Consider the following 18478-nt stretch of genomic DNA (forward strand, 5'->3'; position numbering starts at 1 on the left):
ATGATTTCATCTTACTTACAGTCACAATATTCCATTCATCTGTCATTAGATATTTGGGCTGCTTCCATATCCTGGCTATTGCAGGAAGCACCACAATGAACATAAGTCTGTATATATCTTTCCAAAGGAATGTTTTTGGTTTGGCTTCGGTGCCAAAAAAGTGGAATGACTGAGTCATATGGGAGTTCAATTCTTAACTTTTTAAGGAATTCCCATAACTGTTTTTTTCCCCAGAGGTTTATCAGACGACATTCTCACCAAGAGCAAATATTTCAACCACATCCTCACCTAATCTGATCTGTTTACAGACTTTTTGATATATACCATTTCTTACTGGCGTGAGATGAACTCACTGTTGTTTTAATGTGTGCTTTTAATGTGTACCCGATAATAAGTGATCATGAGCATTTTTTCATATGTCATTGTATGTCTTCCTCAGAGAAGTATCTGTTAGACTCTCCCCATTTATTACGGGATTATTGCTTTCTTGAGTGATTTATTTAAGTTGACAAATAGCCGTGTATACCTCATGCATGGTGTACAAATATTTTCTCTTCTTAAAATTAAAGGTATCTTTTCATTTTAGCCTGAGTTTCTTTTCCCGTAAAAATAAGCATTTTAATTTTATTTAGTTCCATTTGTTGGCATTTTTGGTTATCTTTGCAGTGGAATCGAATCGCTGAAAGCACCTCTGAGTTTTATATCCTAGATAATTTTTCCTCTGTCTTCCTAAATGTATTTTATGGGTTCTAGTCTAACATTAAAGTTATTGTTTTTGATTTTATTTGTTTTTGTTTGGGGGCCACAGCCAACTGTGCTCAGGGCTTACTCCTGCAATGAATTAAGTGCCCTGGCTCTTCACTGCAATTTGCTAAGCACCTTATTGGTACTGTCTCCCCAAACTAATCTCGAGATTTTTCATACTGTTTGAATTAACTCTTTTGTCAATGTTATGAGATACAGTTCTAGTTTCATTTTTTTTCCATGTAGTTATTCAGTTTTGCGTGCAGTTGCCCAGTTTTCCCAGCACCACTTATTGAAGAGGCTTTCCTTGCTCCTCTTTACATCTTTTTTAAATTTATTTTTCTCTTTTTATTTTTATTTTATTATCTTTTTATTAGTGAAACACCATTCTTTACCTCTTTAGTTAATCTGATTTCTTTCTTTAACTGTCACTGTCCTCCCGTTGTTCATCGATTTGCTCGAGCAGGCCCAATAACGTCTCCATTGGAGACTTTGTTGTTACTGTGTTTGGCATATCGAATACATCACGGGTAGCTTGCCAGGCTCTGCCGTAAGCTGATTTCAAGGTACTTAATTCATATTTCTTGCTCCTTTATCAAACATTAAGTGATTCTATATTTGAGGTCTTTGTCAGGATATTCAACTCTATTTCAATGGTCTATGGGTCTGTCTTTATTACAATACCATGCTCTTTTCATTACTACCTCTTTGTAATACCATTTGAAGTTGGGGAAGGTGATGCCTTCTATCATCTTTTTCTCAAGAATTGCTTTAGCTATTTGTGGGGGTTAACTGTTTAATATAAATTTTCAAGAGTATTTGATCTCTTAAAAGAGATCTCTTGAAAGAGGGCTGGAGCAATAGCGCAGCGGGTAGGGTGTTTGCCTTGCACGCAGCCGACCTGGGTTCAATTCCCCCGCCCCTCTCAGAGAGCCTGGCAAGCTATCAAGAGTCTCTTGCCCGCACGGCAAAGCCTGGCAAGCTACCCTTGACGTATTCGATATGCCAAACACAGTAACAAGTCTCACAATGGAGATGTTACTGGGCCCGCTTGAGTAAATTGATGAACAATGGGAGGACAGTGCTACAATGCTACAGTGCATTTGATCTATTTCTTTGAAAAATGTCATGGGCATCCTTATAGCATAAGACTGTGTGCATTCAGGGTGGAATGGCCATAAACGGGTATCCTTATAGGGACTGCACTGAATCTGCAAAGTGCTTTGGGGAGTACTGGCACTTTGACAATATTAATCCTCCCAATCAATGATCAGGGATGTGCCTCCATTTCCTTGTGTACTCTTTTATTTCTTGAAGTTGTGTTTTGTACTACTTCAGTTTTGTAGTTTTCTTTGTATAGGTCCTTTACCTCGCAGTTAAGCTAATTTCAAGGTACCTGATTTTTTGAGACACAATTCTGAGTGGGCTTCCTTCATTTTAATATCTCTTTCTTCTCTTTTTTTATTTGCATAAGAGAAAGCCATGCACTTTTGAGTACTGATTTTGTAAGCTGCCACTTTACTATAGAGTTATTGTTTCTAGGAGCCTTTTTGATTTAGTCTTTAAGATTTTCTAAGAATAGTATTATGTCATCTGCACATAGTGAAAGTTTAACTTTTTTCTTTCCTATCTGAATACCCTTGATCCTTTTTCTTTCCTAACTGCTATGACAATACTTCCAGTAGTATATTAAATAGAAGTGATGAGAGTGGGCAACCTTGTCTTGTGCCTGATCTTAGGGGAAAGGCTTTTAGCTTTTTCTCATTTAGAATAATACTTTCAGTGGGATTGTGGTGGGTAGGTTTGCCTATATTGAGGAAAGTTCCTTCATCTCCCATTTTGTTGAGAGTTTTACTCATGAATAGGTGCTGGTTCTTGTCAAACGTTTTATCTGCATCTACTGATATGATTATATGTTTTCTATTTTTCCTTTTATTGATATGGTGTATTACATACTGAGTTTGTATCACAAACTCAGGCTAAAATAATATACTTGCATCCCTGAGATGAATCCATCTTGTTTCCTGATGTGTGATCTTTTTGATGAGTCATTGGATTCTTTTTGCTAGACTTTTGTTGAAGATCTGTGCATCTGTCTCGTCAGGGATATCAGCCTGTAAATCTCTTGATTTGTGGTGTCTCTGTCTGCATTTGGTATCAGGGTGATGTCTACCACACAGAAATAGGGAGTGTTTCTGTTTCTTCGACTTCTTGGAAAAGCATGAAAATGACAGGCAGTAGGTCCTCTTTAAAGGTTTGGAAGAATTCACTACTAAATCCATCTGGGCCTTGGCTTTTCTTTTGGGGAAGACTTTTTATTACCATTTCAATTTCCTCAGTACTTACAGGTCAGTTCAAATATTCCAAATCTTAGTTCAGCCTTGAGGGGGTTATAAAAGGAATCCAGAAATTTATCCATTTCTTCTAGGTTCTCTTGTTTCATGGCATAAAGAATCTCAAAGTAATCTCTGATGATCTTTTGAATTTCTGTAGTTTCTGTTGTGATGTCCCCTCCCCTTCCATTTCTGATTTGGTTTATTAGGGCTCTCTCTCTCTCTCTCACTCTCTCTCTCTCTCCCCCCCCTCCCTTCTCCTCTCCCTCCTCCCTCCCTCCCCCCCTCTGTGTATGAGAGAGTTTTATAGTGGTCAAAGAATCAGCTCTTGGATTTATTAATCTTTTGAATTGTTTTTGGGGATTCTAACTTGTTAATTTCTGCTCTGAGTTTTATTTCCTTCCTCCTACCTGGTTTGAGTTCTTTCTGTTGGTCATTTTCCAAGCTTCTAAGCTGTGAAGTCAAGTTATTTATGTGTGTCCTTTTTACTTCCCTGATGAATGTTTACAGAGCTATAAACTTTCCTCTATATAAAGCTTTTGCTGTGTTGCACAACTTCTGGTAGCTCATGTCCTCATTCTCATTTGTTTCCAGGAATCTTCATTTCATCTTTGATTATTTCTCTAATCTATTGGTTCTTCAGTAGTGAGCTGTTCAATTTCCAAGTGTTTGATCTGATTCTCTGTTTTTTGTGTGATTAACTTAATTTTCAGTTCACTATGGTATGAAAAGATAATCGATACAATTTTTATTCTCTTTATTTTATGGAGGTATTTTTGTGTCCAGCATTGGTCTATTTTGGAGAATGTACACTGGAGAGGAATGTGAATTCAGGTTTGAGGGGATGAAAAGCACTGTATATATATCTACTAATCCCCTCTCTTTCATTTCTTCTTTCAAAGCCAGTATTTCCTTGTTGAGTTTTAGTCTTGCTGATCTATCAAGAGGTAACAGGCAGTGCTGAAGTCTCCGACCATTACTGTGTTTCTATGTCCTCCCTGAAGTCTATTAGCAGGTGTTTTAAATATGCTGGTTCCTCTGGGTGTCTATATGTTTAAAAGTGTGATTTCTTCCTGATGTACCTATCTCTTGATTATTAAGACATGGACTTCACTGTTCCTTTTAATATTTTTCATACTGACATCTATGTTATCACATACTAGTCTGGCTACCCCAGCCTTTTTGAAGGCATTGTTTGCTTGAAAAATTTTTTTCCAGCCTTTGACTTTGAGTCTCTGTGTGTTCTGACTAATTTAAATATGTTTCTTGTAGGCAGCAGAATATTGGATTCCATTTTTTAATCTATTTTGCCACTCTGTGTCTCTTAATTGGTGCATATAGTCCATTGACATTAAATTTCTTTTGCTTGTTGGGTTTACTTTTCTTAAGGTAGCCTCTTCAGTCCTTCTTTAAAAGTTTGTTTTGAATCTATAAAGTTTCTGAGCTTTTGTTTATCCATGAAATTGTGTACCATTCCTTCAAATCTAAATGAGAGGCTAATTGGGTAAAGTATTCTTGGTGAGACCTTCATTTCATTAAGTTTTTAAACTATATCCCGCCACTGACCTGTGCCTGGAGGGTTTCATTGGATAGGTCTTCTGTTTATCTAAGAGACCCTCCTTTGTATGTAATTTCCTTTTTTGATCTTGCTGCTTGCAGTATTGTATCTCTATGGTATTAGTCATTATGATTAGGATATGTCTTGGAGTCTTTTTTTATGAGGTTTTTTTTTTCTTTCAGCTGGTTCCCTTCAGGCTTCTTTGATCTGGATGCCTCTGTTCTCCAGCTCTGGGAACTTTTCAGCAATGATGTCTTTAATTATTCCTACCTCACTGGGGTTGCCTCACTGTCCATCTGGGACTCCAATGATTCTTATGCTCCTCTTGAATTCATCCCATCGTTCTCTTGCCTGCTGCTGAGCTAGTTTAAGCTATTTTTCCATCTTCTGTTGTTCCCTAAATACTTTCTGCAGCTCTCATTTCCTCCTGTATTTTATTGTTGATCTGTTCCACTGTTTCTCTTATATCCTCAGATATTTTATTGGTTGTCTGTTATATTGTTTCTTTGAGCTCAGTAAACATCCTCACCATTACATCTCCGAATTCTTTATCAGAGAGAGTATGTATATGGGAATTCCCTGTTGAGGCTTCAGGACTCTTATCTTCATCCACTTCTCGTGGAAGGCTTCTGTGCCAGCATGGTGACTGTGGCAGTCTGGAGATGGTTCTAGTATACTATCAGAGCTCCCCTCCCTCTGCCTTCCAGGAAGGACTCTGGGGATCCTGGTGGGGGGGGGGGTCCTTGTCTTTCCCCATTAAGGCCATTCCATTTCAATTTGGTGTTCCTGTGTATTTGTGTGGAGCCTCTTGCGCTGATTCAGGAAATGTCTTCTTTTGCCTGACCTTACTTTTTGATTAGGGTTGTATTGTTTTTTGCACTCACTGTTTCTTTTGTGGTTTTGGGGAACTGTTGATTGAAGGAGAGACTAATGACTATTGCCCTAATGTAGTTGGGGGTGGCCAGGCTGCCCTGTTGAGAGTTCCATGTAAGAGATCAATTTATGGATCTTACGGAATATGGTAGAGGAGATTAACTGGTGGCCAAATGTATATCCGCCCACTCTGAAAAATCATGTTCACCTGTGGGAATAACCAGGCATTAGGGCTGCGTAGCCTCCATTACTGAGTATGTGTTTGAAACTTCTGTCAGCATGCTGGCCCCCAGGAAATACCTTACTCTTGCCCCCAGGTCGCATTTTTCTCAATTTTCAAAACTATCTTAAATGGGGTTTTCTTTATTTATTGTTCATTATTTGCCTTCATGATTGTTTCCCGACCTTTCACTCTGAGACTTTGTCTCTTGACAAGCAGTAGAAAATTGGGTTTTGTTCCCTGACCCATCCAGCCATTCAGTGCCTTTTGTAGCGGATGTAGTCCACTGAAATTTAGGGAAATTGTTGGTATTAAGGAATTTGTTGCCATTTTTCTAAGAGGATTTTGGTCATTTCTGCTATCAAACATTTTTATTATTATTATGTTTTTTGCTTTTTGGGTCACACTCGGTGACATACAAGGGTTACTCCTAGCTTTGCACTCAGGAATTACTCCTGGCAGTACTCAAGGAACCATATGGGATGCTGGGAATTAAACCCAGGTCGGTCGCATGCAAGGCAAATGCCTTGCTCGCTGTACTATCACTCCAACCCCTTATCAAACATTTTTAATAGGAGGCCATTCAGTGTTTCTTGCAGAACTGATTTATGTACAACAAATGTCTTCAGCAGCTGTTTGTCTGAAAACGTTTGTATCACTCAAGTCTGAGGGTTACCTTACAAGGTAATTAATTCTTTCCAATCAGTACTTTGAATATATTTCAATTCTCCTTATGCTTATAGTTCATTTGAGAAATCTGATGTGAATTTTAATGTCTTTCCTTGCATTTGAGGCTTTGTTTCTTACTTGTTGCTATAAGCAATCTATTTCTCTCTTCAGTTCTTGCCATTTTGATTACATCCTGGTGCGGTCCTGTTTGACCCTATTTGGGCCAGAGTTAGAGCACAAACCTCCCTTCTCAGGCTGGGGAATTTCTCATCTATTATCCTCCCAGCAGCTGTTTTTCCCTTCTTCTCTTTCTATTCTCTAAGAAATCCTAAGATTTGTAGATTGTTCATTAAATATCTCAAATTTTGTTCATTTTTAAAATTTGTCTTTTTTTTTATTAGTGAAACACCATGAGGTACAGTTGTAGATTTACAATTTTTTGTGCTTGGGTTTGATTATACAATAATCAGATACCCATCCCTCCACCAGTGCAAAATTTGTCTTTTATTACCTGTTTTTTATTGATGATGTGGCGGACCCAATCCTCAGGGTCACTAATTCATTTCAGCTTATTCTATTCTGCTACTGGGTTCTGCTACTAGAGTTTTCAGTTCCTTCAATTGTTTCAATGAATTATTTCCATAAATTCTCTTAGTTTCTTGGTTTTTCTTTGTGTCCCTCAGATTACTGAACATTGAGGGGAATTGATCTATTGTCATCCTTGGGCAGTGTCAAAGGCTCTCATTTTTTTAAAATTTTGGGTCACAACCAGTGATGCATGGCTCATGCACTCGGGAATTACTCCTGGCGGTGTTCAGGGGACCATATGGGATGCTGGGAATCTAACCCGGGTCAGTCATGTGCAAGGCAAACGTCCTAATCAATGTGCTATTGCTCTAGCCCCGGGCAGTGTCAAAGGTTATGATGTAATTAATAACTTCCTTGGGCTTCTCTATGACAATCTATTGATAAAGCACAGTTCCTTTGTTTTCATCAATTTTCTTGATGCTTTGTGGGCATTAAGGGTGAAATCTGAGTTCCAAGTAGATTCTTGTAGGATCAATCTGGTGTGTGGCTCTTATTTATAAATATATATACCTGGTTGGAAATGGGATCTGTGGCACCCAAGCACTGTGTCTGCTTTAGTATCAGGGACTGGCTAGCCTAGACTCTGGCCTAGCCTTCACAGTGCTGGCATCTTGTAGCTAATGTGGCATTGCCGTCCAAATGACTTGGCAGTGAATGCAGACTGTGGTCACGTGAACACAATCATAGCTGCTCAGCAAGTGATCTATCGTGCCTCAGGGATGGATTCTCCCTGCTATAGTCTAGAGACAGCTGTAGCCTATCTATGCTATACTGCCAACTCTGAGTCTCTTTCTGACAGGGTGGGTATAGGGACCAAACTGAATCTGTTTGAATCCTTTTCATTAAGTATTCTCCAACTCAGAAGGAAACAGAATGTTGGTGCATCCACTTTGAGAGAGCTCCCTTTGGTTCTGAATTGGCTACCACTACAATCTTGTGGATTGTGCTACTTGTGGTCGGTAAAGAAGGGTGGGATCTATCCGGGCAGAGCTGAGACTGTGAAGTAGCTGGGTGGGTAAGACTGTGAACTTGTAGGGGTGGAGCTGTGCTACAACCCTCCTGCTGGGTGGTGCTCCCCTCCAAGATGATAGCTCCTAAAGGGCCCTGATATGGTTGTTACCACCTTTTGTTGGGCTTAAGAAATCCTAAGGCTCTGCAGCTAGGGAGGTCCTATTATACAGAAAATAATTCTGTGGAAAAAAAATCTCATCATTTACAGGAATCTGTTCAGGGGATGTGTTGGTGGGGATGGTGTCAGACAGGGCTATGTCCACTCAGGTTTGGGAAGAGTTGAGACTGCAACTGACCAGGCATGCCTAACCTTGGAATGCCCCACCCTTTGGTCTAATAAGAGCTGGGAGTGACAGTCTGCCATGATGTGCTGCTGAGAGCTACGTTAGTGAGTCCTGCTTTAAACTGATGATCCTGTGTGCTCGGCAACCTCCTGCGCCAGGTTGGGTTTTCTATCAGGTAACAGACTAGTAGTCCCTTATCTCTTAGAGACTCTGCTTCTCCAATCCCCCGACACAGGGGAAGTGCTACTTAACTCTGAATTCTTAGAGTAGAGTCTCTCTGCAGTGATAGCCATTTTCTCCGAGTAATTCTCTCAGAGAGAGAACTTTCCTATGATGCTGTGCTTCATTCAGTTTTTATGGGTTCTTGGTGCTGTTGCAACAGGAACTCTCACAGAAATGTTTGTTTTTGGCCATAACAGCCCCACCCTCCTGCGTATCAATACTGGATTTTTTTAGTAGACCAATCTTTTATTTTTTTTGCTTTTTAGGTCACACCCGGCGATGCATAAGGGTTACTCCTGGCTCTGCATTCAGGAGTTACTCCTGGCGATGCTCAGGGGACTATATGGGATGCTGGGAATTGAATCCAGGTTGGCTGCGTGCAAGGCAAATGCTCTACCCGCTGTGCTATCTCTCCAGCCCCAGTAGATCAATATTTTTTAAAATATCAAATTCTGCTCTAAATTAGGAATCAACAATGCCTATTTTAGATAAGATTTTCTAACAACAAAATTTGTCAATTCATTTGCTCATTCTGCATGTAATATATTACTGAAACTTGCTAAGAACTATATTGGGTCACGGTCCTCCCGTTGTTCATCGATTTGCTCGAGCGGGCCCAGTAACGTCTCCATCGTGAGACTTGTTGTTACTGTGTTTGGCATATTGAATACGTCATGAGTAGCTTGCCAGGCTTTGTCATGCAGGCGAGATACTCTTGGTAACTTGCTGGGCTCTCCGAGAGGGGCAGAGGCATCAAACTCAGATCGCTTTGCCGTGCGGGCAAGATCCTCTCGGTAGCTTGCCGGGCTCTCCGAGAAGGGAGGAGAAATCGAACTCAGGTCGGCCATGTTGGCTGCATGCAAGGCAAATGCCCTACCTCCTGTGCTATGGCTCGAGCCCAAGAACTATATTAAGCAAAGAAAATATATACAGGTACATTTCCTCAACTTTGGATGATTTATGATTTATCAAGAAAATTTCTTTTTGGGAAAAAATTACTTTTGGCTTTTGGGGCATGCCTGGATGTACTAAGAGATCACTCCTAGCTCTATGCTGGGGGATAACTCCTGGAAATGATCGGGGGAACATAGTGCCAAGTTTCAAACTAGGATCCGTTACATGCGCCTCTTCTAACTTTCCAGCCTGTGAAATTATTTTTAATGAACATGGATGCAAGTTGAAAAGGGTCTTATCAATATGAGCTTAATAGTTCTACAATTTGGAAACTCATTTCCCTTATGGTGACTTTGTGAACTACAGAAAGGATAATTTCACAGATAATGGTTATTTATTATCATTCTAAAATGTCACCCAATACCCCTGAATTTCCTCCATAGAATCTCTGACAATCAATTAAACTTCTGCTTGAATACCTCCCTGATTTCTCCACTCACTCCTAAAGCAGTTTTTAATTTGTTTTATCACAGTTTAAACAGACTTAAACCCATACCATTCTTCATTTAAGAATGTCACTGCAAAGGAACAAAGAAAGAAACACTATTTGAGTATTATCAACTGATAGGTCAGTGAGTGAGGGCTAGATTCTCTAAAGGGAGGGCAGAGGGACTCAGGCTGATCTGAGATGCAAGAACTTCAAAAGAAGTTGAATAAAACTAATTGCCAGTGTTTGGTAGTAGAATATACTCCTTATGTATTGACAGCTAATGTCCAGTATATTAATAGCACTAATGTATTTATATATTCTCCCAGGTCTCTCAATATTAATAATGTCTTAAGAGACTGAATAATGCACATTTAACAGAGACTAAACGATCTGTGTTGGCCAATTTTTTGTTTCCCAGGATATTGAAATAATTTATGTTAGTTCTGCTGTAAGTAACAGCGTTTCTCTATCTCTCCCTATCCTGTATGTGAGTAACAGGCTAAGTACACGATGGTTAGGTTGGTATAAACATTAACGATCCAGGATACTTAGGAACTATCTGCCAGTCAATGATAAATAAACATACCATGTCTTTTTCTCAATCTGACAGGAAATACCTTTTAATTAACCTGGCCCAATTACTTCAGAGCTCTAAATCTAGGACCTCTACCAGAAAATTAAACCTCTAGGGCTGTTTCAATCTCTCTTTTTCACTCCAAACCTAGTTTTTTTTTTAAAAAAAAAAAGTTATTCCTGTTCCCAAAGACTCACAGATTTTGTGTGCTCTGGGCGTGGAGCAATCACTGGCGGTGGGGTAGCATCGTCGTCATCATCATCTTCATCTTCAGAAACTGGTGGCACTTGAGGAGTCTCAGACACTGTTTTCACATTCTGCCCAAGGGAGAAAAGGGATTCATGAGTCCAGTGACATGGAACTTTAGCTTTAGCTACCAGGGTCACTGCTTCTCCCAAGGAAATGTCACTGTCACTTCTTCAGAAACTCCCCAAGCTTACTCCCATGAACTCAGTTTCCCTCTTCATTTAGCTAATCGTATGCACACAGTCCCTTAAAGCTTCCCACCCACAGTCACATTGCAGAATGAAAAATCAGCTAATAGCTCTCTACTTGATTTCCCTCAATCCAATCCCTGAGAGAAATTTCACAGATCCTGGTTTTATGAATTTTACTTTCTACGTTGAAAAAGATTTAATATAGGGAAGGAATTAAAATTTAGGAATTTTTTTAACTTTGTTGTTTAAAAAAGTACCAACACAGCAATACAAATTTAAAATTAAAAGGTCAAAGAAAAATCTTATGCAAGTTAAATATTATAAAAATAAAGGGATGACAGAAAAAGAAACAGTTAAAACAGTTCTCATATCACTGGATGAGAAATGTGGCTAAAGAGGTAGTGCGTGCACCTACATGTATAGGTACATGTGCCTTTGCATGTGTGACTTACATGGCTCAATCCCCAGCACTATTGAGATTTTGCTTCTCTGCTGCCATCACATTACTTGCATGGCTTCCCAACCCCATACCTCCACCACAAGACAGACTTTGAATATTTTGTTCTTTGGGGCTGGAGTGACAGCACAGCGGATAGGGCGTCTGCTTTGCACACGGCCCTGAGCACTGCCAGTAGTAATTCCTGAGTGCAGAGCCAGGAATAAACCCTGTGCATCGCTGGGTGTGACCCACAAAGAAAAAAAAAAACAGAAATTTTCTTTTCTTTATCAAAACCTACTGAACTTACTATGCATCAGGTCTCCTCACTTCAACCTGAAGCCAGAGATACTCAGGATATCTTTTTCAAAGGACAATGAGAACCTTCTGAGAAAGAATGCCATCCACTTCACTAAGCTTTTGCCCTATCCTGAGATGAATCTTAATAGCCGTACTAATTGAATCTGCTATAATCTCTGCTATTTGACTTTCCCATGCAAACTGTAATCAAGTGAAGAGCTGTAGATTTAGAGGGTCCAAAATCCACAGGTTTTTGAAGGTCCAAACAAAAACATGATACTATTACTATTTGCAACACAGACTCAAGAGATAAAAGTTGCTCCAAAAACACAAAACATCTGTGTTTACGACACATATTCAAGAGACAAACATACTGTTATTATAATAGAAGTTAAGTTATTATAACATAGGACCATAGAGAAGCAATAGAAATCATTCCATATATGCTTAGCTAATAATTCAATAGTTTTGGAGTATTTCCAGAGAAATTTCATTGTTCCCAATAAGGTCTTACTTATACTTACTTATACTACCGATGTAAAGGTACAAAGATGGAAAAGATAGCTCATGACCTAAAGCAGCTTACCATTTGATATAGAAGATAGAGAATGAATTTTCTTTATATCTTTTTTTATGGACTCCAGAAAGAAGAAAAGTCAGGAGTCAGACTGATAGGGGAAAACTAGGCTAACATGTGGGAAACTAGCCTTTGCCACATTTGACATACTAAAGTAAGGACATCTGTTAACTGCATCAATTCTACCATGCTTTCAGTATAAGGCATAACTTAAAAACTGATAGTGAGTAGGACCATTGTTCAGATGCTAGAGGACATAATTAGCATGGTCAGATGTCCAAACTACATAACCCATTAAGCAGTACGAGGTGAAACCCTGGTGACCCTCAAGACAACTAAACCCAAGCATCACTAGGAGTGATCCACCTGCAAAAGAAAAATAATGAGACTGTTTCTCCACTGTCCCCTCCTCTGAATGAGGGACATGATATATGTGAGTCATATATATATATATATATGTATATATATATATATATTTGGTGGTAGGAACTACCTCGGGATACACCGACAAGGAAAAGCATGCAGAGTGAAGATTCCACTCTTCCTAGAGAATCAATAGCATGGAATTTAACCCTTGAGGCAAAGAAATGTATTCTCTTCCAACATAGACTTTTGCTTTTCTCCCTTCCTTAGACTTGATGTAGAAAGATCTGTAGTTAACTCAGGGCCTGATCTCCTTTCTCAGGAGTTCTCAAGTAGGCAGTCTACTTTTTCTTTATTTAGAATATCCGGTTTAAATTTAAAATAAAATCATGCTGCTGTTTTCTCACTACAAGACGAAGGTTGCCCTGATTTTCCAATGTAGAATTCTAATTAATTTATTTTTAAAAATGACCCAAGACTTTTCCCCATGCATCTTCTAACCATTCATTTTCTCTACAGCTGCTCTAATCCTTCTGGGAGACTTCTCTTTGACATGTTTTAAGTCCTGATTTCTTCTGCTCTGTTCAATCTTATTTGCATCCTATTTTCCATGAATTACTAACATTGATCCATTTATGTACCAATTTTGCTTTGGAGTATTATTTTAATTTTTCTTTTCCAGGCGATCTTTTCTGAAAAATTAGAAATTTGAGGACTGGGAACATAGCTCAAGAAGAAAAATAGACAAGTGGGTTGATTATACTACACTTACCCAATTACTAGAAGAATCTTTTGAAAATATTCTAATATTTAGACTAAATTGCATGTCCAACTACATCAATTTCTGATTTAAAATATTTCTTATCGGGGCTGGAGCAATAGTACCAGCGGGTAGGGCATTTGCCTTGCATGCGGCTGACCCAGGTTTGATCCCTGGCATCCCATACGGTCCCCCAGCACCACCAGGAGTAACTCCTGAGTGCAGAGCCAGGAGTAACCCCTGAGCATTGCTGGGTGTGACTCAAAAAAGAAAAAAAATTAAATTAAATTTAAAAAATAAAATACTTCTTACCTACTGCAAAAAAAAAAATCTTATTCTTTGGTCAGTTGTGATAAATCCTGAACTGACTTCTGTTCAAGCTTCCCCGACAAAAAAGCATTTTTTTCCTAAATATTATCAATTATCAACACCTATAATTTACCTAGTTTAAATTTACATTATAAACTTTACATATCATAAATTCTCCTTGTATCTACTGAATCCTCACCAAATTAGAGATTGAGATATTGATGTACTGCCATAGAGGCAGGCTGGGGTGGGTGGTGCTTTGAGGGGTGTGGGAGTGAAACTGGGGATTCTGGTGCTGGGAAATTACACTGGTGGAGGGATGGGTGCTAGAACACTGTATGACTGAAACCCAATCATGAACAGATTTGTAATGTTCTACCTCACAGTGACTCAATAAAATAAAAAACTAATGTTGAAATATAAATATAGGGGCTGGAGCGATAACACAGTGGGTAGGGCATTTGCCTTGCACATGGCCGACCCGGGTTTAATTCCCAGCATCCCATATGGTCCCTTGAGCACCGCTGGGAGTAACTCCTGAATGTGGAGCCAGAAGTAACCCCTGTGCATGGCCAGCTGTGACCCAAAAAGAAAAAAAATTAAAAATAAATAAAATATAAATAAAGCTGTGCTGTACAGTATTCATACATCTCTATTCTTAAATTGCTTCTTCTAATCTGTCATTAATATTTTCCTCAAAGACTGAGCAAGCACATATTCAAATTTAACCCAGACTTTTAAAAAAGTAACAAGTTAAATATTTGTCACCATCACTGTAAGTGTCCTCCCACTGTTCACTGATTTGCTCGAGGGCACCAATAACGTCTCCATTGTGAGACTTGTTACTGTTTTTGGCATATCGAATATGTCACGGGTAGCTTGCCAGGCTTTGCCATGGGGTGGAACACTCTTGGTAGCTGGCCAGGCTCTCCAAGAGGGGCGATGGAATTGAACCCGGGTCAGCCGCGTACAAAGCAAATGCCCTACCTACTGTGGGAGGGTAGCACTGTAGCACTGTCCTCCCGTTGTTCATCGATTTGCTCGAGCGGGCACCAGTAATGTCTCACAACAAATTGTGAGACTTGTTGTTACTATTTTTGGCATATTGAATACATCACGGGTAGCTTGCCAGGCTTTGCTGTGCGGGCAAGATACTCTCAGTAGCTTGCCGGGCTCTCTGAGGGGATGGAGGAATCGAACCCGGGTCGGCCACGTGCAAGGCAAAGCTATGGTAATGTACTGAAGAAAAAATATTGGGGGCCTATCAAGTCTGCCGGAGGGGAAAGGGTGTTGCCCCATTCGCCCTCTCCTCTCTGGAAAGAAAGATGGCGGCCACATGGGAGCCTTGTGGACAGCAGGTATGAGCCGGGAGTGTGGGGGCGACTAAAACCTCATGGGAAGGGGGGCGTTTCGGTCCGCCCTTCACGCCCTACCGAGGCCACCAGTTGCCCCCACGAGCGGCTCTCCAGCACGGCCACAGCCCCAGAAGCACAATGACCTAATGCAGAACCCAGCAGCTTGGAGCAGAAAAGTGAAAGGACTATGCGTTAATCCAGGCAATCATTTCTGCCCAGAGGGAAAAGGGTGTTGCTCCCTTCCGCCCTCCTCCCTCTGGAAAGAAAGATGGCGGCCACATGGGAGCCTTGTGGACAGCAGGTATGAGCCGGGGGTGTGGGGGCGACTAAAACCTCATGGGAAGGGGGGCGTTCTGGTCCATCCTTCACGCCCTACCGAGGTCACCAGTTGCCCCCCGCGAGCGGCTCTCCAGCACGGCCACGGCCCCAGAAGCACAAGGACTTAATGCAGAACCCAGCAGCTTGGAGCAGAAAAGTGAACGGACTATGCATTGATCCAGGCCATCAAGTCTGCCGGAGGGGAAAGGGTGTTGCCCCATTCGCCCTCTCCTCTCTGGAAAGAAAGATGGCGGCCACATGGGAGCCTTGTGGACAGCAGGTATGAGCCGGGAGTGTGGGGGCGACTAAAACCTCATGGGAAGGGGGCCGTTTCGCTCCGCCCTTCACGCCCTACCGAGGCCACCGGTTGCCCCCCCCGCGAGCGGCTCTCCAGCACGGCCAGGACTCCAGAACACAGAAACCAATTTCTTAACTATCTGACTTTCAGTAGAAATACTTCCAGGGTCAATAGGTAAAAGAGCAGAAATCCAAAACCAACATTTAATTCTTGAACCCAGCCGTAGAAAGCAAATCACTTCACAATGCTTTTTCAGCATGTCTGATTTGGGGGGGGGGGTAAACTCTAAATAATAGTGGTGAATCTTTTATTGAAACAATGAATCTAATCAAAGCAGATAGAGTGTTAACTAGAATTCATCTGCCTCACAGGGACGGGGAGGGGTGGGGGTTGGGTTTTTATTGGGGTTCTTCATGGTAAAAAATAAGTATTGGTAAAGGGAAATGTGTTTGATATTTGCATGACTGAGACATAAACCTGAAAGCTTTGTAACCTTTCCCACAGTGATTCAATAAATTAAAAAAAAAATATTGAAAAAAAAAATATTGGGGGCCTCTCAAGTGGTACTCAAGGGAGTACAGCTCCCTCCCAGTGATTCTCAGTTACCCTAAGAGTCACCTGTGAGATGAGGTGCTATTCACACTCTGCAGTTAACTGGATTAACTGGGCCACCTTGGCAGTGATCAGGGGACCTCTCCGAGGCCACATCCAATAGTGGCTGGAGGTTCTCCAAGACTATGCCTGGTATTGTTCATGAATTACATGGTGCTGGGAGCTGAACCAGAATGGATTATATGGAAGGCACGCACCATAACCCCTGTACCTTGTAGTACCAATAACTGAAAGAAAAAAAAGTGGTACTGAAGATAAAACCAAGGGTCTCACACATGCCAGGCCTGATTTCTACTACTGAGCCACAACCCCAGTCAAGAATTGAATTTTTAAAATTGGTTTATGTTACCAGTTCACTCCAGGGTAGTGATCAAGTTACTGATTTCTCTCTCAATTCATAGCATTTGGAGAACAACATCCAGTGGTACAGCAGATCCAACCCAGAGCAGATTTGACGCAGGGCTTCTGCAGCACCCCAGCCCTTTCTTTGAGTCTTCTCAGACCTAAATCTTTTTTTTTATCTTCTTTTTTTTGTCTTTATAAACACAGACCACACCTAGCTCTGTGTTCAGGGATCACTTGTGGGGTGCCGGGGACCATATGTAGAGTCAGGAATTGAACCTGGGTTGGCCACATGCAAGGCAAGTACTTATCAGTTGTACTATCACTCCAACCCCTTCAACCTCAATTTTTTAACTTGGGTTGTAGGGATGACAATCCTGTCCAATTACTTTCCACTTATACAGAAGGATCAATGTGAAACCAAGATGAGAAACAATGGAATGTCATCACAAAATAAGTCAAGTCCTCCACATAAAAAAGTAAGGAAATAGTGTGCACTAAGCACAGTGAGCAATGTTCTAAACTGGGGATAAAAAAAAAAGTGCTTGGCAAGAACTGGTCTTCAGTAGGAAGCCTGACACTGGGGTGGGGGGCAGAGGAGGTGTGCGATAAATTAGGGAACTCTAGGACAAAGGGAGAGAGGAAGAGTCTGTCACAGCAGCAGGCTGGGGACTTGGAGAGAAGCTGGGGGCTCACTGGTGGAGGACAGAGGACACTGGTTAAGGGATGGGTATTGGAACAATACACACCTAAAACTCACTTATAAATACCTTGGTAACTTTGTGATTCACAGTCATTCAACCAAAAAAAAAAAGTCCTTGGCAGCCTGAGAGGTTCTAAGTGTACTCGACCAATACAGGTTTCGCCCAAGCAGCTGTTATCCTGTCTGCCATATGGCACAAGCTCCAGGGCGTCTCCTCTTCCCTAACAAACAGTAAAGCTATAGTTCTACTGCAGTGTCCCTTCAAAATCTCTCGAATAAGGGCTTTCTCAGTTCCCTGCCATGATGAAAAGAATCCTGGACTTGGAGTCAGAAGACCCTGGAGACCCTAATCTGGTTCTACCAGCAGAGATAATTATGAATCTTCAGAAAAGTCTATTTTTATATCTGTGAATTGGGGGTGGTGATTTTCCTTCACACGGTAATTTTAAGGATTAATTACACTAACATATATAAAGCTCTCAGCCCAAATTAGCTATTCAGTAACAGCCACCCTTCCTCTAATAAAAGCATAATGACATCTGAGCAGTAGCTCAGATTTGTTCAGGGACCTTATTCAATAATTCACAATTCAATAATACATATATCTTATCATTTGCAAATTCTTCCCCATCCTTTAATCATTTCTTTTATATCTGATGAAAAGTAGAATAAATCAGGGAAAACCAGTACTTCCCATTGCATTACCTCTTCTTTAGTACAGTTTTATCATCTATAAGACAAATATAATAACCGATCTCACTTAACTCCTGTGAAGATTAAAGAGGGAATAAAAAAGGATGCAGTATATTATAAGGCATTAAAAAATTAATATTTTTTAAAACACTAGGAGTATAAATGACTCAGTATATCAATCTACATTGGTGGAAGAATGCTTCAAAATATTGTGATGGTGATTCAGGATTATGTCTCCTCCTTCTGTTCTCTTTTTAAAATCTTTCAATCGCTTCTTACGCCCTTTAAGATGAAGTTAAAACTCCAACCTGACCTGACTGTCACTCTTCATTATCTACCTCTTCACACTTAACATTCTAAGTTAACATTCTAATCTAACATTCTTGTAGTTCCCTCTACAAAATACTTCATAAGCCTCCATGACTTTGTACATATTATTTATTCTCTATCTGAGATACTGTGCTTCAATTCTTACCCTAGAGCACTAACATATTCAGCTTCGACAACAGTCATCA

At 40.5% G+C, this 18478-nt stretch overlaps 1 protein-coding gene across 1 annotated transcript in view; it reads right to left on the minus strand.

The window, feature by feature from the left end:
- The window catches only part of PAK1 (p21 (RAC1) activated kinase 1), a 77020-nt gene that overhangs the window by 37553 nt on the left and 20989 nt on the right, over positions 1-18478 (minus strand). Inside the window, exon 5 of the mRNA XM_056137997.1 lies at positions 10658-10777. Within this exon, the coding sequence (XP_055993972.1) occupies positions 10658-10777 (120 nt within the window). The remainder of the gene's footprint in view (positions 1-10657; positions 10778-18478) is intronic.

This window comes from Sorex fumeus, unplaced genomic scaffold (genome assembly GCF_029834395.1).
Source record: "Sorex fumeus unplaced genomic scaffold, SorFum_2.1 ptg000128l, whole genome shotgun sequence".
NCBI lineage: Eukaryota > Metazoa > Chordata > Mammalia > Eulipotyphla > Soricidae > Sorex > Sorex fumeus.